The following is a 27,007-nucleotide window of genomic DNA, read 5'->3' on the forward strand; positions in this document are numbered from 1 at the left end:
CTGCTCCTGAAGATCCTTGGTGGTCTGACTCTGCTCATGAAGATCATTGGTGACTTGCATTTGTTCATGGAGATCATTGGTGACTTGCATTTGTTCATGAAGATCAATGGTGACTTGCCTTTGTTCTTGAAGATCACCGGTGACTTGACTCGGTCCTTGAAGATCACAGGTGACTTGACTTGCCTCTGGAAGGTCGTCGATGACTAGCCCTGACTCTGGAAGGTCGTCGGTGACTGGCCCTGACTCTGGAGGGTCATCGGTGACTGGCCCTGACTCTGGAGGGTCATCGGTGACTGGCCCTGACTCTGGAGGGTCATCGGTAACTGGCCCTGACTCTGGAGGGTCATCGGTGACTAGCCGTGACTCTGGAGGGTCCACGAACACCTGACTCGACTCTGAAAAGCCAACGGGCACCTGACTCGACTCTGGAGGGTCAACTGGAACCTGACTCGACTCTGGAGGGTCAACTGGAACCTGACTCGACTCTGGAGGGTCAACTGGAACCTGACTCAACTCTGGAGGGTCAATAGGAACCTGACTCGACTCTGGAGGATCAACTGGAACCTGACTCAACTCTGGAGGGTCTGCTGTGACTGTCATCCTGTGCAGCGGCACTGGGCAAGCAGCCATCTTGGGCCATGACTCTAGACAGGTGGCCATCTTGTGCTGTGGTGCTGGGCTGGTGACCATCTTGTGCTGTGGCGCTGGATTGCACTGGACCATGACTCTGGACGGGCGGCCATCTTGGACCGTGGCTCTGGACCAGTGGCCATCTTGGGCATTGTCGCTGGGTTAGCAGCAGTGGTGGATGAAGTACACAAATCAAGTACTTGAGTAAAAGTACAGATACGTATAGTAAAATATTACTCCAGTAAAAGTAAAAGTACTCCTTTTTCAATTTTACTCAAGTGAAAGTACAAAAGTGCTCAATTTTTATGTACTTAAGTAAAAAAGTACTGAAAGATAGATGTTTGAAATTTTATATAGGCTACTTAATTTAATTTTATACTAGGGGAGAGATCCAAATGCGAGTACGTCTTTATTTAAGGGGCAATCCAAAGAGAATAAACATTCCAGGCAGGGGTCGATACCAAACCAAACATAAACAAACAAGGACACAAGGCAAGAGCACGACAAGATGATGGACATGAATGAACAAGGACTCCGTGACGCATACTAAGACAGACTGGGTATAAATACACAGGGAGAGACGAAAGCTAATGGGCAATTGACAGAGTGTGATGACTGATAACCAGTGACAGCTGTGTGCAATGATTTAGGCAGAGATGTGAGGAATGTGGTTAATGAAGTGACAGACACCGTGGGAAAGGATGACATCTAATGGATACCCAGGGAACACAACCCAGACACTGTGACAGATATTATGCACTATACATGATGACAACTTCAAACTCTTTGCAATTTTTCTCTGAGAAACTCCTTTCTGATATTGCTCCTCTATTTTTCGCCATAGCATTGGGGGAATTGGTGATCCACTGCCCCTCTGAGAGGCTCTTTTTATACTCAATCATGTTGAAGATTGACCTAATAAGTTGCAAATGGGTCCTCCAGCTGTTCCTTATATGTACATTTAACTTTTCCGTCCTCTTATTGCTACCTGTCCCAACTTTTTTGGAATGTATAGATCTCATGAAATCCAAAATGAGCCAATATTTGGCATGAAATTTCAAAATGTCTCACTTTCAACTTTTGATATCTATATTGTATTGTGAATAAATATAAGTTCATGAGATTTGTAAATTATTCCATTCCTTTTTTACTCACAACTTGTACTGTGCCCCAACTTTTTTGGAATCTGGTTTGTATATACATCAGCTCTGTTAATGCCAGAAACCAGCTTATTCAGTACAAGGTGCTGCATGGATTACATTATTCAAGGGTCAAGTGAACACTTTTAAATAAGTGTGAATCTGCGAAGGGCTGTCTTTGTCATATTTTCTGGGCATGCCTAAAACTATGGTATGATGATTGTTCTTGAACTATGGTATGAATCTGTTCTTCGCATTTGGAAGAAAAAGTCGAAGTCACTATTCAAAACTTGGTTGTCAGAAATCTCCACTCTGCATGTGGAAAGATTTAGATATAGTATTTCTGGAAATATAGATCAGTCTGATGCTTCTCGGAGACCTTTTTCAATGACCTGTTAAAAACTTCTGTTAACGCAGATACTATTTGAAATTTAATTTTCTTTTCTTTTAATTGCTATCTTCTATCTTAATATGCTCAGGTAAAATTTCATTTTGATATTTGAAGTTTTTCTTTTCCTTTTATTATTTGACAGTGTTATTCCTGCTTCCTGGGGCCCATTTCACAAAGGAGGTTAAGTGAAAACTTATGTTAACCCTGAAATAAGGGAAACTCTAGGTTTTCTGTTTCAAAATGGAAGGTTTGTCAAACCCGAGAAACAGGGTAAGTCAAGCCCGTTTCTTAAAGAGAGCTAACTTATATTCAGAGTCAGTTACCATTGTAACTTACTCTATGAACCTAACCTGGTCAGGAGCAGGTTTTCTTCGTTAAACCCAGAGTTTCTTACGGTCTCCTCCCCCTTTTTAAACACTTCATTAATGCACGCTGGAAAAATGCTCTTCTTACAAATTTTTTTCTTTTCTTTTTTTACCCCAATTACAAATATAAAAAATGTTAAAATAAAGATTGATGTTCTATATAAGAAAACAATATTAGATGCTTAGTCTTGTTTCCTGGGGGGTATAAATTAAGTGCATTTTACTTAAGTAAAATGATATGCCAATTGTGGTAATAAAAATAATCTTAATGCAAATGGAAATTTGCATTATTCTGAGTGTCTATTACTAAATGCAAATCTACTGTAGCTGTACCCTCAATCGACACATAAGGTTAAATACGACACATGTGAATAATGCCTTCAATGGTGTAGGCAGTAATGTTTTGGGCACAGAAAACTAGCTTGTAACGTGATTGATTGGGTTAGAGTCCGGCTTTTGCTGAGCTCGTTCTTCTCAATTTTCCCATCACATGTCACATTAGAATTTATTTTCAATAAAAATTAACAAAATGTTCTAAAAGTGGAAGTAAAGTGCCTATCGAGTGTTTAATAATGATACAACTATTTATAACTGTAATATATATAAGCATTTACAATCTGTTATTATTGCATCCTGTTAACATAGGTTTCATAGACAATTGGATGAGCTTTTGGGGCAGACCTGACCTGTTTAAAAGAGATGGTCTTCATCCCTCCTGGGGTGGCGCCACTCTTCTCTCTAGAAAAATGGCAAATAGTCTTAGTGTTTATACTTGACTAACTGGGGCCCAGGTCAGGAAGCAGACAGACTGGCTAAACCGACCGTCTGCTAGCTGCCTCCCGTCACAGAGGTCAGTTAATTCTCAGCACATAGAGACTCTTTCACCTAGATATCACACTATAGAGACTGTGTCTGTTCCCCGAACTAGAAAGTACAAAAAACGTCCAAACCAAGTTAAGGTTAATAATTTAATTGAGGTTCAACAAATAAAAAACAAATGTAATATGGATAAACAAATGATAAAGCTTGGCTTATTGAATATCAGATCCATTTCTACGAAAACACTTTGTAAATAATATGATAACTGATCATAATATTGATGTGCTCTGTTTGACAGAAACTTGGCTAAAACCTGATGATTACATTATTTTAAATGAGTCCACCTCCCAAGATTACTGTTATAAACATGAGCCGCGTCTAAAAGGCAAAGGGGGAGGAGTTGCTTCAATTTATAACAACATTTTCAGGATTTCTCAGAGGGCAGGCTTCAAGTATAACTCGTTTGAAGTAATGGTGCTTCATATAACATTATCCAGAGAAACCAATGTTAATGATAAATCCCCTGTTATGTTTGTACTGGCTACTGTATACAGGCCACCAGGGCACCATACAGACTTTATTAAAGAGTTTGGTGATTTTACATCCGAGTTAGTTCTGGCTGCAGATAAAGTTTTAATAGTTGGTGATTTTAATATCCATGTCGATAACGAAAAAGATGCATTGGGATCAGTATTTATAGACATTCTGAACTCTATTGGTGTTAGACAACATGTTTCAGGACCTACTCATTGTCGAAATCATACTCTAGATTTAATACTGTCACATGGAATTGATGTTGATAGTGTTGAAATTATTCAGCCAAGGGATGATATCTCAGATCATTATTTAGTTCTGTGCAAACTTCATATAGCCAAAATTGTAAATTCTACTTCTTGTTACAAGTATGGAAGAACCATCACTTCTACCACAAAAGACTGCTTTTTAAGTTATCTTCCTGATGTATCCAAATTCCTTAGCATATCCAAAACCTCAGAACAACTTGATGATGTAACAGAAACTATGGACCCTCTCTTTTCTAGCACTTTAAATACAGTTGCTCCTTTACGCTTAAGGAAGGTTAAGGAAAACAGTTTGACACCATGGTATAATGAGCATACTCGCACCCTAAAGAGAGCAGCCCGAAAAATGGAGCGCAGCTGGAGGAAAACAAAACTAGAGGTATTTCGTATTGCTTGGCGGGAAAGTAGCATATCCTACAGAAAAGCATTAAAAACTGTAAGATCTGATTACTTTTCTTCTATTTTAGATGAAAACAAACATAACCCCAGGTATTTATTCAATACAGTGGCTAAATTAACGAAAAATAAAGCCTCAACAAGTGTTGACATTTCCCAACACCACAACAGTTATGACTTTGTGAACTACTTTACTTCTAAAATCGATACTATTAGAGATAAAATTGCAACCATTCAGCCGTCAGCTACAGTATCACATCAGACAGTGCACTATAGACCCCCTGAGGAACAGTTCCACTCATTCTCTACTATAGGAGAGGAAGAATTGTATAAACTTGTTAAATCATCTAAACCAACAACATGTTAGACCCTATACCATCTAAGCTCCTAAAAGAGGTGCTTCCAGAAGTCATAGGTGTCAGGGTTTGGCAAAGGAGGAACTCAAGTGCAGACAGAATTCTCAACACGAAGGGTTTATTAACACAAAAGGGAAAACAAAACCCACAAGGGGGAAAACAACAACTAGGGCGGAAACTAAACAACTTAACAGGACGGGATTGACATGATAACAAACTCTTAAACACTAACTACAAACAAACACTCACGGCTACACAAAGACTTCTCAAAGGGGGTTACAAGGATAAACTTCTCTCACAAGCTGACCAGTAGGAACACATATGAGGTACAATGAACCGACAGAAGACAGCGCCCACTAGGGGATCTAAATAGGGGAACTAATTAAGAAACAACAGGTGGCACAGATAAGGCAATCACACCACAAGACTAGGATAACAAGGGGGACGGGGCAAGGGAACGAGACAACACAAGCACATGGCCCAAAGACAAGGCCATGTGCTTGTACACAAAACACGGGTCTGTCATGATCCTGCCTCAAGACTAGGGAAAAATCAAGGACACGAGGGCAGAATCATGACAATAGGTCCTCTTCTGACTAATATTCATTCCTCATTGTCATTAGGATATGTCCCCAAAACCTTCAAACTGGCTGTTATTAAGCCTCTCATAAAAAAAACACAACTTGACCCCAAAGAACTTGTTAATTATAGACCAATCTCGAATCTCCCTTTTCTGTCCAAGATACTAGAAAAGGTGGTATCCTCACAATTATATTCCTTCTTAGAGAAAAATGGTATATGTGAGGATTTCCAGTCAGGATTTAGACCATATCATAGTACTGAGACTGCTCTCCTTAGAGTTACAAATGATCTGCTCTTATCATCTGATCGTGGGTGTATCTCTCTATTAGTTTTATTGGATCTTAGTGCTGCGTTTGACTTAATTGACCACAGCATTCTTTTGCATAGACTTGAACACTTTGTTGGCATCAGTGGAAGTGCATTAGCATGGTTTAAATCATACTTATATTACCGCCATCAGTTCGTAGCAGTGAATGAAGATGTATCATATCAATCACAGAATATGTATCATATCAAGTACAGTATGGAGTACCTCAAGGCTCAGTACTAGGGCCGCTACTCTTCACGCTTTATATGTTACCCTTGGGAGATATCATCAAGAAACATGGTGTTAGCTTTCACTGTTATGCTGATGATATTTAGCTCTATATTTCCTCGCAGCCCGGTGAAACACACCAATTTGAAAAACTAACGGAATGCATAGTCGATATAAAAATTGGATGGCGAGTAATTTCTTACTGCTAAATTCAGAAAAAAACAGAGGTGTTAATTATAGGGCCTAAAAACTCTGCTTGTAATAACCTAGAACACTATCTAAGACTTGATGGTTGCTCTGTCAATTCTTCGTCATCAGTTAGGAACCTAGGTGTGCTACTTGATCGCAATCTTTCCTTAGAAAGCCACGTTTCTAGCATTTGTAAAACTGCATTTTTCCATCTCAAAAATATATCTAAATTACGGCCCATGCTCTCAATGTCAAATGCAGAAATGTTAATCCATGCATTTATGACTTCAAGGTTAGATTATTGTATTAATTGGCCAGACACTTTTATCTTAAGTGACTTACAGCGCTGTTATTACAGGACCTCAATCCCTCTGGAGAACCTGGAGTAAAGAAACACCGATGGAGATTGATCCAGCAACCTTCTGCTGACCAGTCCAGGGCTGCGTTTCCCAAAAGCATCGTAAGCCTAAGTTGATCGTAAAAACGATCGTACGATTGATCTTAATATTACGGTCTGTTTCCCAAAAGCATCGTAGCTTAAGTAGCACTTGAAAATCTTCGTAGATCTACGAGTGCTCTGGAGTAATCGTACATTCCCAAGTGCATCGTAAAAAGACAGATTTATGAGGACACCTGCAGGACAACCGGCAGATTACACTTTTATCTAGATTTAACACACTGCAACACAAGTAATATAATAATTTTGATTGTACTTTATTGAACACTTTATTGTACTCGTTTTTTGTTTACATGAATTTATAAATGAAATAAATAAAAAGGGGAAAACAAGAAAAAAAAACACATCTAAATTAAATGAATGAACAAAAAAAATCATAAAAGAAGTAATGTGGGAAATTTGCTTCAAAGACTGGGCAAAATAGGACTGAATTCAAAAAAATCTGTCAATGACTTGCTGACGTGCACGAAAACCAGCCATGTATTGGGCATTTCTTGGTTGGCCATGTGGTCCCATGCCATCTTCGTCCTCCACATCCTCCTCCTCCACCTCTTCATCTTCCTCCCTGTTAAGTAAGGGCACTCTCATAATAATAATAATAAGTTTTATTTATATAGCGCCTTTCCAGAGCTCAAGGACACGTTACAATAAACAAACAACAATAAAGGCAATTGACAAAGAGAGCAGACAGAACAACAATAGGCAAATGAGAGTGCAAGTACAGTAAGTGAGAATTGTGTAGATGGGGCAGCAACCAGCAGAGAGAGAGGAAAATAAATAAAGTAAAAAATAAAAAACACACTAAGACCTATAACATTCAGAAAATAGGTGTGTTTTGAGCATGGATTTGAATTCAGAGATAGTGTTAACAAAACGGAGTGATGGGGGGAGAGAGTTCCACATTTTGGGCGCAACAACACTGATGGAAGCATGGAAGCAAGGCGATGCCGAGGGACAACGAGAAGGCTGGAATCAGCGGATCGTAAAGAGCGAGTTGGGGTGTAAGGGAGAAGCAGGTTACAGAGGTAGGGGGGAGCAAGGCCATGCAGAGACTTAAAAGCGAGAAGGAGAATTTTGAATTTAATACGGTAAGCCACAGGCAGCCAGTGAAGATCATGCAGAATTGGGGAAATATGTGCAGAACGCTTGGTGTGGGTGAGTAGTCTGGCAGCAGAGTTTTGAATGTATTGTAATTTGGAAATGGAGCTAGCTGATAGGCCGATGAAAAGTGCATTGCAGTAATCAAGACGTGAGGTGACAAATGCATGGATGACAGTTTCAGCATCAGAGATACTGATAAAGGGACAGAGCTGAGCGATACGACGTAGATGAAAGAATGCCAATTTAGTGATGGAATTAATGTGAGAGTGAAAAGATAGAGAGGAATCAAAAATTACACCAAGATTTTTAACAGTACTAGATGGTTTGATAAGAGAGCCGGCGATCTCACAGGTGAAGTTAGTAGGAATTTTATTAGTGAGTGATGAAGGTCCAGTGAAAATAATCTCAGTTTTGTCCATGTTAAGTTTTAGAAAATCTGAATGAAGCCAATCTTTTATTTCATGTACACAGGCAGAGATTTTGTCAGTTGTGAAAGATAAAGTTGATGTACAGGTAGTATATAATTGAATGTCGTCAGCGTAGAAATGATAATTAAAACCATGACGGCGGAGGATCTGACCAAGAGGGATTATATAGATTATAAATAATAATGGCCCAAGAATGGCTCATCTGCACTGCAATGTTGTGCAGCATAGCTGTTACTATTATTACTGCACAGCACTTTTGTGGAGTAAACAAAAGACCACTGCTGGACTGGTGAATTGCCCGAAAGCGAATCTTCCACCTCCCTATTGTGCGTTCCACAATACTACGTGCAACACGGTGTGCCTCGTTGAAATTTGTCTCCCTGTTATTCATAGGATTAGCCACAGGCGTGAAGAGATATGGCCTCAGTGGGTAACCACTGTCCCCAAGCAGCCTCCACTGTCCCTGTAAGTTTTGTGCTTCCTGACCAACAGATGAATTGGTAAACATGAAGGAGTCGTGTGTGCTTCCGGGCCACCTTGCCATAATGTCTGTAATCAAACCCTTATGGTCACAGATCACCTGGCAGTTGATAGCTGCATAGCCTTTGCGGCATATATATACATGGCCATCCACAGATGGTGTAAGGATAGGGATCAAGGTACCATCGATCACTCCAATGACCTGTGGGATGTGATGATGTGTTAAAAAATACTGTTGTATTTCTGTGATGTCCTGTCTTGATGCTGGAAATTGAATGTGTTCCACAGCAAGTGGAAGTAATGCATTGGTGACCGCTTGAACAGCTCTTGAAACTGATGCCTTACTTAGTCCAAGCCCATCACCAAGTACCTGAAGAAAACTGCCTGTTGCATAAAATCTCAAGGCTGATAGGAGTTGGATTTCAGGGGACAAGGCAAAATTTCTCCTGGTGGCACGCATCAGCTGAGGTCCAATACTATTTAGCAATTGGGCTATTTGTCCTCTTGGCAGACGGTATCGCCTTATTATAGCCATGTCATCAAGGATATCCAAGGGGGTTTGATGCTGTCTGATGAAGGCATTTAAAGTCACCAGTCTACTTCGTGGTAGTCTCTGTCTTTGTCTTTCTCTGACCCTCAATTGAAGAACACGCTGTAGTGCAGCCATGATTTCCTCTGCAAGTCTAGTGAGGTGTAAACTCTATACTAATCCTAGCTTAATTGAAGAAACCATGTGAAGGTCATCAGGCTGTGATAATGTTCACATGGACATCAAAAACACTGCATATATCTTTATTAATTAAAAACATTGCATAGTTTTATTAATTTGGGTTATTCAGTTCCCCACAACCTGCAAAATACATTGTACAGTGAGATGAGTCATAACTACATATAGAAAACATTTCACATTGCACAAATTACTGAAACAATAAATCACATTACCTGTGTCTTCTGGCAAGATAATTGGCACAGAAATTGAGGGCCTTGCAAAACTCATCTCCTCTAGTGCAAGCCTCCTCTCTTCTAAGGCCAGTTTGGCCTTCTTGAGCTCAATGAGCTGCTGTTGGAAGTTGTTGTCTCTCTCATTGGCTTCTTGAAGGCATTGCCTACTGTCTTTCAAGACATCTAGTTTCTCTCTCTCCAGCTGCACTAGGTCCTGACTACAGCTACAGACATTCTCAAACTGCTGAGTTGTTGTGGCTGCAGTCTGGACCACTGAAGATGGAGGCTGTGGCCTGGAAGGGTTTTTTGGAGGACTAGGAGATGGTATGTGCTCGGAGATGGCAGATGAAACTGATGGTTCCTCTGAGCATGAAGGACCTGACTCAGGTTCAGGCTCAGGCTCAGGCTCAGGTTGAGTTATCCCTACTCCTCCATGGATGTCAATACCACCACTAATTCCATCTGAAGCACTTGTGCCAAGTATTGACAATGCCTTTTCTTCCTCGGCTGTAAGAAGGGGGGACTCATTGGTCCCACCACCTGTTTTTTTAATTGCAGTCCTCTGCAGTGCCCTCTTCCTTTTTGCCAGGCTTGCAAAATCCTGCCACTTCTTGCGGACCTCCTTCCCTGACCTTTGAACACCCCTGGTTGCAGTTAGTTTGGTAGCAATGTCCTCCCAGATGTTTTGTTTTTCTTTATTAGTATGGTGTCCTTTAAATCTGGTAAAAATCACATCTTTGTTTTTCTCTATCTCCTCTAAGAGGACATTAGTTTCATCCTTTTGAAAGGTATCTTTTCTTGTTTTTTTTTTGTTCAGCCATTTTGTCAGTGTCTCCGCCTGTATGTAGGTGCTTTATATAGACTTGATTGTCTTGATTGGTAATCCAAAACAGATGACAATTATTAGGTTAAACGTTCAGAATACGATTCCATATAAGGTTAAATTTCAGCACTTCGCGAATGGACAGCGACTCGTAAGTAGCACGTAGAGCGCGTTCTCGCGTGTTCTCGCGTGTTCATGTTAAGTGCATTTTTGGAAAACGCTCGTGGAATTGCTGCGAGCGTTCGTAAGTTTGCACGTAGAAAACGCTCTTAAGAGCTAAGTTACATCGTTATCGGGAAACCCGGCCCAGTTCAGTTCACTACCCCATAGAAATAATGAAGCTTTATCAAATTAACATGCAATTGTAAAAATATAAAATTAAATTCAACAGCCTTGATGTCCCTCTCATCATGATCAGATTGAGTCTGACTGCAGCAGTGAGGGATGTGATGGACAGATGTGGGTTCACCCTCTGTAAACATTCAAGAACAGAACAATGTCTGAATAAAGTTGTGTTTCATGTGTTGTTGACTTGTATTTTATTTATTGTGACGGTTACTTTTATTTATTATTTTACTTGTTTATTCATGTCTCGTGTTGTTGTCAGAAAATAAAATATAGCCTAATTGTTTCATTAACACATACATTAATTCATTACTTGACTGAATATTTAGATGTATTCTTCTTGACTGTATTTGTCTAGTGTGAAGTTATGCATAGATATGAAAAAAAAACGAATTACAATTTATTTTACAAAAAATATAATTAGTAGTCACCATTTATCATTATTATTGTTGATAAGTGTTGGGGTGGGCTAGAAATGCTTTCTGAGGTAATCTTAATTTTTAAGTAGTAATACTTACATTTTTCAAGTGAAAAATTAACGTTCTTCTCCAAAGGCGAGATCTTCAAGCAGCTGATCAACGTCTTATTTGTGCAGATATTACAAATACTGCAAAAGCTGAGGTAAACCGTACGAGGTAGGGTTGTGGAGTTACTGATGCTATGAAGGGTGTAGCAGAAATGAGTCAAATCAGACAAATCAAAGAGTCTATCAGAACTGTGTGCATTGAAACATGAGCTGAATTCCTCAGGAAGTCATAAATCAGTTCTAGTGCCACAAGAACCAAGCAAGATAACCAACCAACCAACTTGTTCACACAACAGCTTTCAACATTAACACCAATAGAACAATTATTGACAATTTTAATTCGAAGAAGAGATTGTCAAATTTATTGTTCGCGATTGGAATGCAACGCTGGACATCACATGTAAACCCAGGAGATCAAGTTAAATGCTTGCATTGACTTCCCCCCCCAGCCAGTGAAACCAGACTGAAATTCCTAAGGGGGAAGGGCTTTAAACCTTTGTCTTCACAGAAGTAAGTAAGTAAGTAAGTAATTTTAATTTATAAAGCACATTTACACACAGCGCAAAACTGACCAAAGTGCTGTACAATGAATAGCTAAAAAGACAATCAAAATATAAACACATAGATTGAATAATCATAATTATATAAAACATTAATAAAAAATAAGCCTTCAATATCACGTCACACAACACAGAAGTACAGAAAACAAACAGAGGTACCAGGTTAGGGAACAAGGAAAGCCAAGGAATAAAAATGTGTTTTTAACCTGGATTTAAATGTAGCAATGGAGGGGGCAGATCTAATATCCTGGGGGAGCTGGTTCCACAAACGTGGGGCAGCAACTGCAAAGGCTCTGTCACCTCTCTGTTTAAGCCGTGAGCGCGGCACAAGCAGGAGCCCTTTGTTTGAGGATCTCAGTGACCTTTGAACCGAGTATGGTTGTACAAGGTCGGTGATATAGGTCGGGGCGAGCCCATTAAGTGCCTTAAAAACAAACAATAAAACTTTAAACTGAATCCTAAAAGGAACTGGGAGCCAATGCAAAGATGCCAAAATGGGAGTGATGTGCTCGCGCCTCCTAGTGCCAGTTAAAAGACGCGCTGCTGCATTTTGTACTAACTGCAGACGTCTAAGTGATGATTGTGGGAGGCCCAAGTAGAGGGAATTGCAATAATCCAGCCGTGATGTAATAAAGGCATGGATAACTATCTCAAGATCGTTAAAAGATAGGAATGACTTCAGGCGGGAAATCATTCTGAGCTGGTAAAAACTATTTTTAACAACAGAACTAATCTGTTTGTCAAGGCAGAGTTCTGAGTCAAGAATGACACCCAAATTTCTAGCATAGGGTTTGATAAATGGAGTGAAGTTACCTAAATGTTGTACCACAGTGCATCTTGCCTTGGGAGGACCAAACACAATCACCTCTGTCTTGTCACTGTTTAACTGGAGAAAGTTATCAACCATCCAAGTTTTAATGTCTTGGAGCCAGGCCAGAAGAGATTGTATGGAATCCCTAGATTTTAGAGGCAAGTACAACTGTGAATCATCTGCATAGAGATGAAAAGAGATGTTATGCTTCCTTATGATGTCACCCAGTGGGAGCATATACAGGCTAAAAAGCATAGGACCCAAGATGGATCCTTGAGGGACCCCATATAAAACAGAAGCAGAGGATGAGGAGAACTTGCCAATAGATACTGAGAAGGTCCTATCATTGAGATAGGAACGGAACCAAAGTAATGCAGTCTCCCTAATGCCCACCTGCTGATCAAGGCGAGTAAGGAGGATGTTGTGATCGATAGTGTCGAAGGCGGCACTAAGATCCAATAATATCAGGATGGCACTATCACCTGAATCTAGTGTAAGGAGAAGATCATTGGTTACTTTGAGCAGAGCGATTTCAGTACTATGAAATGATCTAAAACCTGACTGAAAAGGTTCTAGTATATTGTGAGTGGTCAAAAAGGGGAGCAGCTGTGACAGAACGGCTTTTTCCAAAATTTTAGAGATAAAAGGAAGCTTGGAAATGGGACGGTAGTTATTTAGGAGTTTAACATCGAGATCATGTTTTTTGAGCATGGGCTGGACAACCGCATGCTTAAAACATGTAGGGACAGTTCCAGATGCAAGACATAGATTTAAGATGACCAGAATGGAGGGACCGACTACATCAAAAACATCCTTTATAATAGAAGAGGGTGTAGAAGATGAAGTAGTAGGTTTCATATGTGATACTAAATTCCTCAATTCAATGAGAGAGATGGGCTGAAATTGGTTAAAAGTAGCCAGAACCCCTGAGCAACCAGGTGGAGCCCTTACTTACTACTTACTTACTTACTTACTTACTAAAGTTTATACTTGACTAACTGAGACCCAGGTCAGGAAGCAGCCAGACTGGCTAAACCAACCGTCTGCTAGCTGCCGCACGTCACAGCAGACATTTAGTTTTCAGCACATAGAGACTATTTCACCTAGATGTTACACTATAGAGACTGTGTCTGTTCCCCGAACTAGAAAATACAAAAACCGTCCAAACCAATTTAAGAGTAACAATTTAATTGAGGTTCAGCAAATAAAAAAAACATACAATATGGATGAAAAAATTATAAAGCTTGTCTTATTAAATATCATGTCCCTTTCTACGAAAACAATTTTTGTAAATAATATGATCACTGATCATAATCTAGATGTGCTCTGTTTGACAGAAACCTGGCTAAAACCTGATGATTACATTATTTTAAATGAGTCTACCTCCCAAGATTACTGTTATAAACATGAGCCACATACAAAAGGTAAAGGGGGAGGTGTTGCTTCAGTTTATAACAATGTTTTCAGGATTTCTCAGAGGGCAGGCTTCAAGTACAAGTCGTTTGAAGTAATGGTGATTCATATTGCATTATTTAGAGAAACAAATGTTAATGATATATCCCCTGTGATGTTTGTACTGGCTACTGTATAAAGGCCACCAGGGCACCATACAGACTTTATTAAAGAGTTTTCTGATTTTATATCCGAGTTAGAGCTGCAGATAAAGTCTTGATATCCATGTTGATAATGAAAAATATGCATTGGGATCTGCATTTATAGATGTAATAATAAAACCTTCGTAATCATCGGGAAGAAGGAGGCGGGAACCGGCAGACAATCAAATAAGAAACTTTAATTACAAAATAAACACAAAACTGCGCATCAGCCCCTGATGCAAGCAAATAAAAACCAAAACATAAAATAAAGCCCAGGCCTGGTACTCTCTCCTCCTTCACTGTCATCGCTCCAGTTTTATATGCTTCCATCTCCTCCATGGGACTCGGTGGGTCAAGCAGGTGTCGCTCATCTCCAATCACTCCACCGGCCTCGCCCATTCCCACAGTCCTCGGCCCCGCCCCACTCGTCACAATAGACATTCTGAACTCTATAAGGGTTAGACAACACATCTCGGGACCTACTCATTGTTAAAATCATACTCTAGATTTAATGCTGTCACATGGAATTAGTGTTGATGATGTTGAAATTATGCAGCCAAGTGATGATATCTCAGATCATTATTTAGTTTTGTGCAAACTTCATATAGCTAAAACTGTAAATTCAACTTCTTGTTACAAGTATGGTAGAACCAACACTCCTACCACAAAAGACTGCTTTGTAAGTAATCTTCCTGATGTATCCAAATTCCTTAGCATATCCAAAACCTCAAAACAACTTGATGATTTAACAGAAACTATTGACTCTTTCTTTTCTAGAATTTTAGATACGGTTGCCCCTTTACACTTAAGGAAGGTTAAGGAAAACAGTCTGACAGCATGGAATAATGAGCACACTCTCACCCTAAAGAGAGCAGCCCGGAAAATGGAGCGCAGCTGGAGGAAATCAAAACTAAAAGTATTTTGTATTGCTTGGCGGGAAAGTAACCTATCCTACGGAAATTCATTAAAAACTGCTAGATCTGATTACTTTTCATCTCTTTCAGAAGAAAACAAAAATAACACCAGGTATTTATTAATTATTTATTTCCCCAAATAAACTACCTTTTTTCTATGATCCCCATCACTCCTACAGATAAATGGTTCAAAACTCTTAATTCATTAACAACACAATTTTATTGGAAAAACAAAAAACCCAGGATATCACTCTCAACACTACAAAATAAAAAATCACATGGGGGGCTTGAGGCACCAAACTTCCATCACTACTTTCTGGCAAATCAATTAAAGTACATAGTTAAATGGATCAATATACACAAGCATAATTATCCTTGGCTAGAACTGGAACAAAACCAATGCACAAATATCTCAGTTGCAGACCTCCCCTTCCTCTCACAATCAATCAAGAAATCCAAACTCTGCCAAAACATTACCATCCATTCAACTCTGACAGCCTGGTGGAAAACGAACCAAATCACAAAATCATCACTAGAATTAAACAGGTTCACCCAACTCTGGCACAACCCAGAATTCATGATACAGAATAAACCTCTTTATTTCCCCACATGGGCACAAAAAATCTTCACGACTTATTTGAGAACCAACATTTCATGTCATTTAACACACTCGCACAAAAATATGGGGTTGGGAGAGAAAAATTCCTTCAATATCAACAACTTAGACTTCAAATTAAAGATTAAACCACACTTACCAACAATACATTACAACCTTCCCAGCTTATAGAAGAAATTTTGAAAATTAATAACTTCAAAAAATTAACCTCCCAACTATATACATTGATTTCCAACCAAAACACAACAATAACACTCCCAACAACCATGTGGGAAACCGACCTGGCCATCTCTTCCAACCCTGAGTACTGGGAACAAATCTGTAAGAATACATTTTCCATGACCGATAACACAAACCTGCAGCTTATACAATATAAAGTTATTCATAGAACTCACATCACCCAAAGTAAAATGTTCAAAATGGGCCTACACAACACCGATATTTGTTCACAATGCACTTTAGGTAGCACAGACGACTATTTGCACGCCATGTGGCATTGCCAACCAGTTCACTCTTTTTGGATTACAGTCACTGAGACACTGTCCACTATCCTGAGCCACAGAATCCCATCATCACCAACACTTTGTCTCATAGGCGACTTTTCCAAAATCCATATCCCGCAAAAATACAGGAATCCATTGCTCATCTCTCTAGCTGTCGCTAAGAAAGTAGTTCTCCAAAACTGGAAATCAAAAAATTCTTGCCACATCAAACAATGGACAAATTTAATTTCAGAATACATCTCAATGGAAAAACACAAGGCACACAGAAGGAAGCAATCATCATCAGCCTTTGAAAACACCTGGTCCCCATTTTTGACATTTCTTAACACCACACAAAAATAATTACAAGCCAAATGTACATTACCAGATATATACCTCACTACTTTCGTTATGTAAGTTTATATATTCTTTCTTTTCACTTTTGCTTTTGCCCTTGCAGCTATCACTGCATACATACACACAGTATCCACACCTATGCATAACATGTTTCAATATTTTTTTTTTTCTAACATCCACTAGGGCTGTTTTTTTTTTTTTTTTTTTTCTTATATATATTGTTACAGTAGATTAATGGAATTAGTTAATGCATTTTCATTGTACTGCTTTGTTATGTTATGTTATGTTATGTTATGTTATGTTATGTTATGTTATGTTAAAAATGCAATAATAAAAAAAAAAAAAATATTTATTTCCCAACATCACAGCAGTAATGACTTTATGAACTACTTTACTTCTAAAATCGATACTATTAGAGATAAAATTGTAACCATTCAGCCGTGAGCTACTGTATCACATCAGACAGTGCATTATAGATCCCCTAAGGAACAGTTCCTAACTATAGGAGAGGAAGAATTGTATAAACTTGTTAAATCATCTAAACCAACTGCATCATAGGGCCCGACGAAGGAGGGGGCGCCGCCTGAGGAGGAACACGATCATGATATCTACCGAGGGGCAGCAAATATATTTATAATACTAGTGCTAGCAAATATATTTAGTGTGTTCAAAGTGAATAAACTATCCTAATTATTATTTTAAATTGGCTTACTCAAATATTTGGTTTTCCTATACTTGTTGAGTCTACTTATTTTTTTATTTGTCATAGTTCCAAATGTAGTGCTTAAAGTTTTTCAATTCATAAGATATATTTCCTTGATTACACAGATTTAAAAGTTGCTAATAGAAAGTGTAACAATTATTCATCATAGAAGAACAAGGAATATACAACAGACAATGATTTCAACCGAAAGGGAGCAATTTAATTTCAAATAAATAAGCAGATGATGTATGTCTATTAAAATGCTTAATACACATACATCATATTTACAATGATTTCACAATATGTGACATAGTCAGACTGTACACTAAAATGGGACAGCTCGAAAACAAGCATAAAGATACAGATCTGAAATCTTTAAACATCTCATGAATTTATCGTTGATGTGCAGAGATATTTATATATATATATATATATATATATATATATATATATATATATATATATATATATATATATATATCATTGTTTTTTTTTTTTTTTTTTTTTTTTTAAATAATTAAACCAACAACAATAAATAGTAAAAGCACATCAACGAAAGACTGTTTAGCAGTACCATCATTCCAATGGTTTAACAATCCAGTTTTTGAAAAGCACAAGAAGGCTTCTCAGCTTTTCTAAATTATTATAAGCTTCCTTACTGCCTTGAAAGGCTGCCTCACAGGTTGTTAAATGTCTGCTGCACTTTTGCAACTGTTGCAACTCGTTTTTTAGATCCTCAACGTTCTGTATGATAGCTTTCAGCTTGTTGCACATCTCTTTGTTGAGACCCTTTAGATCAGCTGCCTCCTGCAAATAAGAGCTGAATGTAGCGATGAGATTGCATTTGAGGTTTTCATGCTTATTTGCCTCCTTAATGCATCCAACTGAGTGGGACCTTTTGTGATTCCTCAGGGCTGAAGCAGCTGTCTTTTCCTTCAAAAAGAAGCAACCAGTCACTATTAAGAGCCTTTTTTCTCCTCCAAAATCTGTCTAACACCATCATATGAAATAAAAATACCAAAGAATAGTTATATTTTGGGCCATTTTCTGACTCATGACTTGTAATATTTCTTACATATATGTTAATGTTCTTCACAACCCACTAGATGATTGCTCAACCAGAACAAAATATGTAATCTTAGTTTATACAGTAGAAACAGGTTTTTAAAAACCCACCAGATATGTAAAGGCATCTTCACCCAATGCTGCCATTTTTTGCATAGCCACAATATGTGCAGAATGATTGGTGTGTAGTAAAGACAGCAGCAGGAGTAAACCTAGAAATGCAAGAGAAAAATGTTATTAAATGTCTTTTAATAAATTAAAAAAAAAAAAAATTATATATATATATATATATATATATATATATATATATATATATATATATATATATATATATATATATATATATATATATATATATATATATATATATATAAATATAAAATTGCTTAAACATCTAAAAAATAAAATAATCTAAAATGTAAAAATCTAAAATCTAAATGATCATTAACTGATGTTTTGTTCTGTAGATGTTGACAGAATGAGGATGTGCTACATGAACTCTAGTTTTTCTTAGAGAAAATATTGTAATACTGTTAAGTCTAAATCTGAAAACAGACTTACCAGTGGTGCAAAGCTGTATTCTGTATGCCATGTTGAGACACTTTATTGATGTGCATAGATGCGTTTAGCCATATTTAAGCTCTCCAATTGCTCATCCATTATCAATTAATCAGTGGGGATTTTTCACTGATGCATAGTTGCAAAAACCTCTGATTCACACATATCCAAACTCATTTTCTCCACCAACGGTAAATGTTTTAAAAATGTTTGCAATAATATGAGTTTTTGGTGTCTATATATTTTACATATCATAATTGTATATTTCATTAACTTATATTATATTATATTAACTGATATAATATATAATTTACAAACATAATAATACTGTGCTACCTTAAATATACAGATATTTACCAATATTATACAGGTGGTAAAACAGAAGGCCACATTCTAAATGAGAGTTAATCAAAAGCGCTTTTATGGGCAACAAAGGTAAAACAAGACAAGGTTTGTTTTTATTTATCTATTTATTTTATGACATTAAAATAATGCTAGAAACATTAACAAACATTACATTTGATACTCAATAATGTACACTTGTGACATATAAACTAATAGTTAGATGAATTAAAAAAAAATGGAAGAGTTTACTGAACTTTAAATACATAAAAACAAAAGTAAAAGCAATTGCATACGCAATACTGAGGAAATATATATGTGACCATGGACCACAAAACCAGTCTTAAGTGTGAATTTTTCGAAATTGAGATTTATACATCACCTGAAAGCTGAATAAATAAGCTTTCCATTGATGTATGGTTTATCAGGGTCGGACAATATCTGGCTGAGATACAACTATTTGAAAATGTGGAATCTGAGGGGCAAAGAAAACTCAAAATACTGAGAAAATCACCTTTGAAGTTGTCCAAATGAAGTCTTAGCAATGCATATTACTAATCAAAAATTAAGTTTTTATATATTAACAGTAGGAAATTTACAAAATATCTTCGTGGAACATGATCTTTACTTAATATCCTAGTGATTTTTGGCGTTAAAGAATAATATTGACCCAAACAATGTTTTTTTGGCTATTGCTAAAAATATACCCCAATGACTTAAGACTGGTTTTGTGGTCCAGGGTCACATATGCACATAAATATGTATTGTATATGATTATGTTTATTATAATTATATACCGATCCCTTTGAGCTGCATGTGCCACATAACATTTCAGTTATAGGCCTATTAATTTTCACTTTTCAAAAAAATTTAATCATTTTTAATTTTCAATAAATGCCTCTCTGAGCTGATATGCATTTAGAAAATGGTGAGGAAATGTTTCAGAATGTATCGGGATGGTTGCATCAACAAATAAATCCACAGTCCCTGGGGTTTTGCACTTTTTTTTCAATCATTATTATGCATTGCTTACAAATATTAGCAGAACAGGAATCAGTTTAAAATATTTATCTAAGCAAAGAACAGCCACATGCTCCGCACCATCCTACCTCTGCTCCCTCTTACGAATTTATATCTCCTCCTGATAAAAATCTAATTCCATAATATTATCATTTACTGTTCTTCGGAGGTGGAATTATCTTCCTAAACCCTATCTAAATCCACTGGATCATCTGGATGAAATGAGATAGAGCTGTGTGTCATCAGCAATGGTAGGAGAAACCACTGGCCTGTAGGATGGGTCCCAGTGATGTAATGTATATAAAGAAGAGGAGGGGTCCAAGCACTGATCCCTGAGGAACCCCAGTGACCAGTCAATGTGCCTTAGATACCTCCCCACCCCAGGCCACCCTGAAAGACCTAGTGAGACAGGATACAAACCAGCAAAGTGGAATCCCTGTGATGCCCAGTGATGAGGATGGACAGGAGGTTCTGATGATTCACCATGTCAAAAGATATATCCAGCAAAATAAGAACTGATGATTTGGAATCAGCTTTCGCAATCCACAGGGCCTCAGTGTCTGACAGTAGTGCACTCTCAGTTGAATGGCCACTCCTGAAGTCTGAATGGTTGTGTATAATGATACCTGGTTAAAAACAACTTGTTCTAGTTTTTTTGCTATTAAAGGAAGGAGAAAGAGATGTCTGTAGCTATATGTAAGTGAAGTGTTTAATGTCGGTTTTTTGAGCAGTGGGGTTACCTGGGCCTGCTTAAATGCTGTGGGGAAAGTGACTGTGAGAAGAGATGTGTTTATGATGTGTGTGAGTTGTGGTAAATGTGTAGTTGAGATTGTTTGGAGAAGGTCTGAGGGGATTGGGTCTAGTGGGCATGTTATCTGATGGCTGTATAGGTGAAGTTTGGATACTTCTGTCTCAGTGAGGGGACAGAAGGACAAGGGGGAAGTTTAGGCGTGAATGTGGTTGGTTTGAGTTTACTGTATGTGTGTGTGTGGAGCTGAGAACTGACTACTGATTGTTCTGATTTTTTCTGTGAAGAATGTGTCAAATTCATCAGCTGTTATAGAAGTGGTGGAGGGGGACAGAGTGGGGAATCAAATGTTTTGAAGAGGTTATGTGTGTCTGTAGCACTGTTTATCTTGTTATGAAGATATATGAAGATTTGGTGGTATGGACTTGAGCAGAGAAAGATGAAAGCAAAGACTGATACATACTCAGGTCAGACAGATCTTTTGATTTGCATAATTTTCTCTCTGCGGCCATGAGTTTGCACCAATGCTCATAAAGAACAGTGGATAAGGGGTTAGAAGGAGTAGCCAGTGCTGGCCTGGAGGAGAGAGGACATTGTCTAGACAAGAAGTTAAAGTAGAGCATAAAGTGTCAGTTGCTGCATTAACGTCCAGAAATTAGGAAATGGGTAGGTGAGGGAATGTTGTCTGCACTCTGCAGTATAATTACGTGTGTAAATTAAGTCAAGTTGCCTGATTTGTGAGTGCTTGTAGTGGTAAGGTGTTTGAAATCAAATGAAGCTACAGTAGGAGTGAATGGAAGTCTGCAGCTTGTTTGTCCAGATGAATGTTAAAGTTGCCAAAGACTTAAAGTAGACTTCTATCCTCCACTGTTGGGGAAAGTTACTTTTAAAAGAAATGCATTACGATATTCTGGTACTCACTAAAAAAAAGAAACTAATTATGTAACTTCAGAACTTTTTATTCAAAGTAATGCGTTACGTTACTTTTGCATTACTTTTTAAATCTGGGCAGGATCTGCTTTTTGTTTTTAATATAAAAAGTTGTTCTTTCTTTTACAAATGTAAAAGCCCTTTCTCAACAAAAGTGAAATGAATATGCCTCAGGCTGAAGGAAATGTAAATTCATGTCTGCACAGTAGGGCTGTTCGATTACACAATTATTGGAATTGATCCAATTCCTGGTCCTGGAATCGATGGTAATCGGTTCCAAGAATCGATTCCTCACTGTTGTTTTCGATTCTTGTTTTTTTAAGATTAAAGGAACCTAATCTCACCATGATGACTGCAGAATAGGTAGTATAATGTATTATTCCTATAATATGAGAAAAAATATGACTATTTTAGACGATACGAAAATTGCCTGTGAAATTAGTCATAGCCCAGCTCAGCAGGGACATGCGTTTATTGCATTAATTAGATAAGACATGAAGTGTCTAAAATAAATGTGCACAGTTCAGCTGAATGATGAAGTTTACTTTGTATATTTTGCACAATATTAACAAACTGTACACTGAAACAAAATAACCAGAACATTAATGACTGATAGAGCTCATGGGAATAAGGACAGCAGACCAACCAGCTATTCTAGGAAGGTGCCCAGTTGCCCAGGAGGCCGTTAAATTACCACTACATGGATTTTTATAGGAGCTTTTACAGTAAAGTTCAATAAAGTTTATCGTGGACCCCAGTTTAAAAATGCTTTAACTTTTAGGTTATTCAGTTTAAGTTTGTTTTAGTACTTCAACCTGAAATAAATTTAAGTTATTATTATTATTATTTGTAATGTGTATTTTAAGTAATTAAATTTTTTATTAACTTAGTTTCAGTTAACAATGTTAACTATTCTCTGTGTAATGTATAAAACAGAGAATAAATTACTTGAAGCAATATGTAAATTTTTTAGTAAACACTGTATTGGTTTTAAAGTCAAAAACAAAAAAAATTGTCACTTTAAGAAAATTAATAATGCTTAATTGTATGCTGTATAATATCATTATTATTCAATGGAACACATTGCTAGTTTTGAATCCAATGGTAATTTATTTATGCTCCAAATTGGTAAAAGACATGTTTCATGTTCTCCATTACACAAGATCTTTGTTAATAGGGCAGTTTAAAACTTTCAAAGTGGAATTAAGACTATAAACCTTGATGACGTAACTGTGATTCAGAGCACCCTCTGTAAAAGACCTGTAATTAGAACGCTCTTATCCTGATATCTCTTATCATAATTTTTATTGCTGACATCATGTGAAATTGCAAAATGTGACAAAAACCAGACTTTGCCGAATATAAATTTTTAATCTAATAATGAAATCATACAGAATAATACAAAGTCTTATGTCATCTTGGTGGTTTGCTGAGTGTGTTAATTAGTAAGATTTTAATTGCTTTGAGCTTCTGGTCGAATTCTGGTAGAATTATTTGGCCTCTTTTGGTTCTCATCAAAATTGGTACATTGTGATGAAGTGTTGCCACCATAGACTGTGGTTGCCAGCCACACTTGCAGCCAGGGCCGGTGCTGAGATTTTCGATGATGCTGGGCTGAGCATACATGAATATTCATGAATTTCCTGTTTCACGTTAAAGCGACTATACATTACATACTAAATATTAGTATATTGTCACTGAAACATAAACGATTTTCAAAAAGGTATGTTTTAGCATAGAATGACATTATGCTTAGATTATTGTTGTTTTTATTACTATTGTTAATATGCAAAATAATTTATAGACTGTGTCATGGTTAGTGATATAATGTATAAATAAAATGTATGATGATTATTCTGTCATTCCTAATCGTTTTATCAATCATTAAAAAAATGTTTTTAATAACAAAGTGAAAGCTGAATGCACACATGAACTGTAATATAAACATTCTTAATCTCTGTATTTTTTTATTTATTTACCCAAAAATTATCAATTTAGTACATAAAAGGCACTATATAGTTAAAAAAAAAAATAAATAAATGTAAAAATGTCTTATGTCTTATACTGCATTGTGGTGCACTTGAAAATAATTTTGACTCAAATGTGTATTGGTCAAGTTTTGAAATCCACAACCTTGCAGTACTTTAACAATGTTTTGCTTATTTTCTACAAACTTATAACAATTAAAATGTTTTGTAGTTTAATAACAAATGGCTAAATCAAACCATGCAGTAATTTGTATATTTTCATTTCAAAGATAAGAGTAGATTGCTTTTGCAGAATAATAACTGTGGTGGGGGGGCGTGGTTTAGCAAAGTTTGCAGCGGGAGAGAGGATCAGGAGACGAGCGGTAAGTGAGTGGTTTGGGCAGAAATTATTATCACCTGTTTCTTGTTCTAGTAATTGGCGTGGAGAGGGTATAAAACGTCAGGAGAGACGGAAGCAAGTGAGAGAGAGTGGGACTGCTGACGGGAGTCGAGACCGGAAACCGGAAGCCGGAAAGCGAAAGCACCGAGTGTATGCAGCAAAATAGAAGTCACCATATGGTGTTTGAAAACGTTTGTTTAATTTCTGTTAATAAATATACGTCAGCAGTCCAGCCGACCCCTTGTCCTCTTCCTTACCCATACGAACTCACAACACTGGTGCCGAAACCCGGGAAGGAAGACGGACCGACGCCGCCGCCATGCAAAAACCCGTCCTCCACGCCGCTTGCGGACATCATTTCTTCCCTCGCGGTCCTCCACCGCGAGCAACACCAGGCGCTGCTGGATCTGAGGACCGACCAGGAGCGACGGTTCCAGGCCATCGTCCAGGCCCAGCAGGAGGACCGCGAGAGGTTCCGGGGCTGGTTCGATCGGGAGGTTCGCGCTGAGGCCGCCGGGCTGCCCGCCATGCACCTGCCACTGCACAAGATGGGGGCCCAGGATGATCCGGAGGCCTTCCTGGAACTTTTTGAAAAGGCGGCTGAGGCCTATGGGTGGCCCCGTGAGCAGTGGCCGGTGCGCCTTATTCCCCTGCTCTCCGGCGATGCCCAGGTGGCCGCACAACAACTGCCAGTGGCGAACCTCCTGGTCTTCGACGATCTGAAGAGGGCCATCCTCCAGCGGGTCGGCCGATCGCCCGAACAACACCGGCAACGCTTCCGCTCCCTGGACTTGGGCGAGGCCGGCCGACCCTTCGCGTTGGCCCAACAGCTCCAGGACTCCGGCCGCAAGTGGCTACTGGCCGAGGGAAGCGACGTGGAGCGTGTCATCGATCAGGTGGTGCTGGAGCAGTTCATCACTCGGCTCCCCAAGAAGACGGCCGAGTGGGTCCAGTGCCACTGCCCCGCGTCGCTGGAATCGGCCATCCACATAGCGGAGGACCACATGGTGGCGTGCCCAGGGGTCGGCACACCCCCACCTACTAACTCTCTCTCCCCTTCTCTCTCTCCCCCTTCTCTCTCTCGCCCTGTCCCTCTCCCTAGGTCCCGTCCACCTGGCCCTCCTCGTGTCCCGCCCCGGGGGCGGAGCGGGACGGACCAAGGCCGTTTCGCGTATACAGAGCCCCGCCCAGGGGGGCGGGCCTCGGGGCTGCGGGAGGGGACAGTACTTCCGTCTCTCCGCTCTCTCCACGCCAATTCCCCTCTCCACTCCCTGCCATTGGGGCGGCGGGTAGGTCTGGGCTGGCCATTTGGCGTTGCGGGGACCCACGGGCCACCCCCGGTCAGGCTGGCGAGTACCAAATTCCCGTGAGTATCAAGGGGGGTACATAACCGGCCTTGGTGGATTCAGGATGCAACCAAACCTCAATCCATCAAAGCCTGGTTCAACCGGGGGCATTGGATACAAGCCGCGTGGTTAAGGTGCGGTGTGTACACGGGGATGTGGTGGAATATCCGGTCGTCCCAATTTTGATTCAATTTCGGGGACAAAAACATAGTGTGGAGGTGGCGGTTAGTCCCCACCTCCGGCATCCAGTAATTTTGGGGACGAATTGGCCCGCGTTTACAGTTTTATTGGGGTCGTTATGTGCGGATGCCTCTTGGGGGACGCTAAAACATGCGTTCCAGCAGGTCCGCACCATCGATGGCCAGCCTCTCCGACCAGCCCTTCCGCTCTCCTATCCCTATTTTGCCATTTTAAAAGACCGGTTGTATCGAGTGACCCAAGACGCTCAGACAAAAGTAAATACAACCCAGTTGTTAGTTCCAAAGAGCCGCAGGGAAATGCTTTTCCATGCGGCTCATTCTAATCCTATGGCGGGCCATTTGGGACAGGCAGCCACACTAAATCACCTCATGACCCGATTCTTCTGGCCGGGCATTCATGACAACGTGCGCAGGTGGTGCGCGTCTTGTCCGGAATGTCAGTTGGTGAACCCACCGGCCGCCCCAAAAGCGCCACGCCCTCTCCCATTAATGCAGGCCCCCTTCGAAAGAATTGGTATGGACCTCATCGGGCCATTAGAGCGATCGGCACGAGGACATCGCTTTGCCTTAGTCATAGTTGATTATGCAACACGATATCCTGAAGCAGTGGCCCTCCGCAACATTTCCGCTAAAAGTGTTGCGGATGCCCTGTTTCGTCTTATCTCCCGGGTGGGGGTTCCAAAAGAAATCCTTACTGATCAAGGCACGGCGTTTATGTCACGTACGCTACGCCAACTATACGGATTGTTGGGCATTAAGTCGATTCGAACGAGCGTCTATCACCCACAAACGGATGGCCTGGTCAAACGATTTAATCGCACTCTTAAAGCAATGATCCGTAAGTTCGTTCAGAAAGACGCCAAAAATTGGGATAGGTGGCTAGAGCCCTTGTTATTCGCTGTGCAAGAGGTCCCTCAAGCCTCCATGGGGTTTTCCCCCTTCGAGCTTCTCTATGGATGCAAGCCCCGGGGGGTGCTGGACGTTCTGAGAGAAACTTGGGAGGAGGGGATCTCGATTATGAGGTAATACGGTCCGATAGGAACGGGGCGCATCAGGTTTACCATCTCAATCTCCTTAAAAAATGGAATG

At 39.3% G+C, this 27,007-nt stretch overlaps 1 protein-coding gene across 1 annotated transcript; it reads right to left on the reverse strand.

Moving 5' to 3' along the window:
- Positions 1 to 6,974: 6,974 nt before the first annotated feature.
- On the reverse strand, positions 6,975 to 18,999 carry LOC113073298 (myb-related transcription factor, partner of profilin-like). The gene is made up of 3 exons (XM_026246187.1): positions 18,969 to 18,999; positions 9,611 to 10,321; positions 6,975 to 7,224 (listed from the first exon to the last, which is right to left on the reverse strand). The coding sequence occupies exons 1-3, from the start codon at positions 18,997 to 18,999 to the stop codon at positions 7,064 to 7,066; spliced, it is 903 nt and encodes a 300-aa protein (XP_026101972.1). The 3' UTR covers positions 6,975 to 7,063.
- Positions 19,000 to 27,007: the final 8,008 nt, after the last annotated feature.

The sequence above is a fragment of the Carassius auratus genome, unplaced genomic scaffold (genome assembly GCF_003368295.1).
Source record: "Carassius auratus strain Wakin unplaced genomic scaffold, ASM336829v1 scaf_tig00011856, whole genome shotgun sequence".
Lineage (NCBI taxonomy): Eukaryota > Metazoa > Chordata > Actinopteri > Cypriniformes > Cyprinidae > Carassius > Carassius auratus.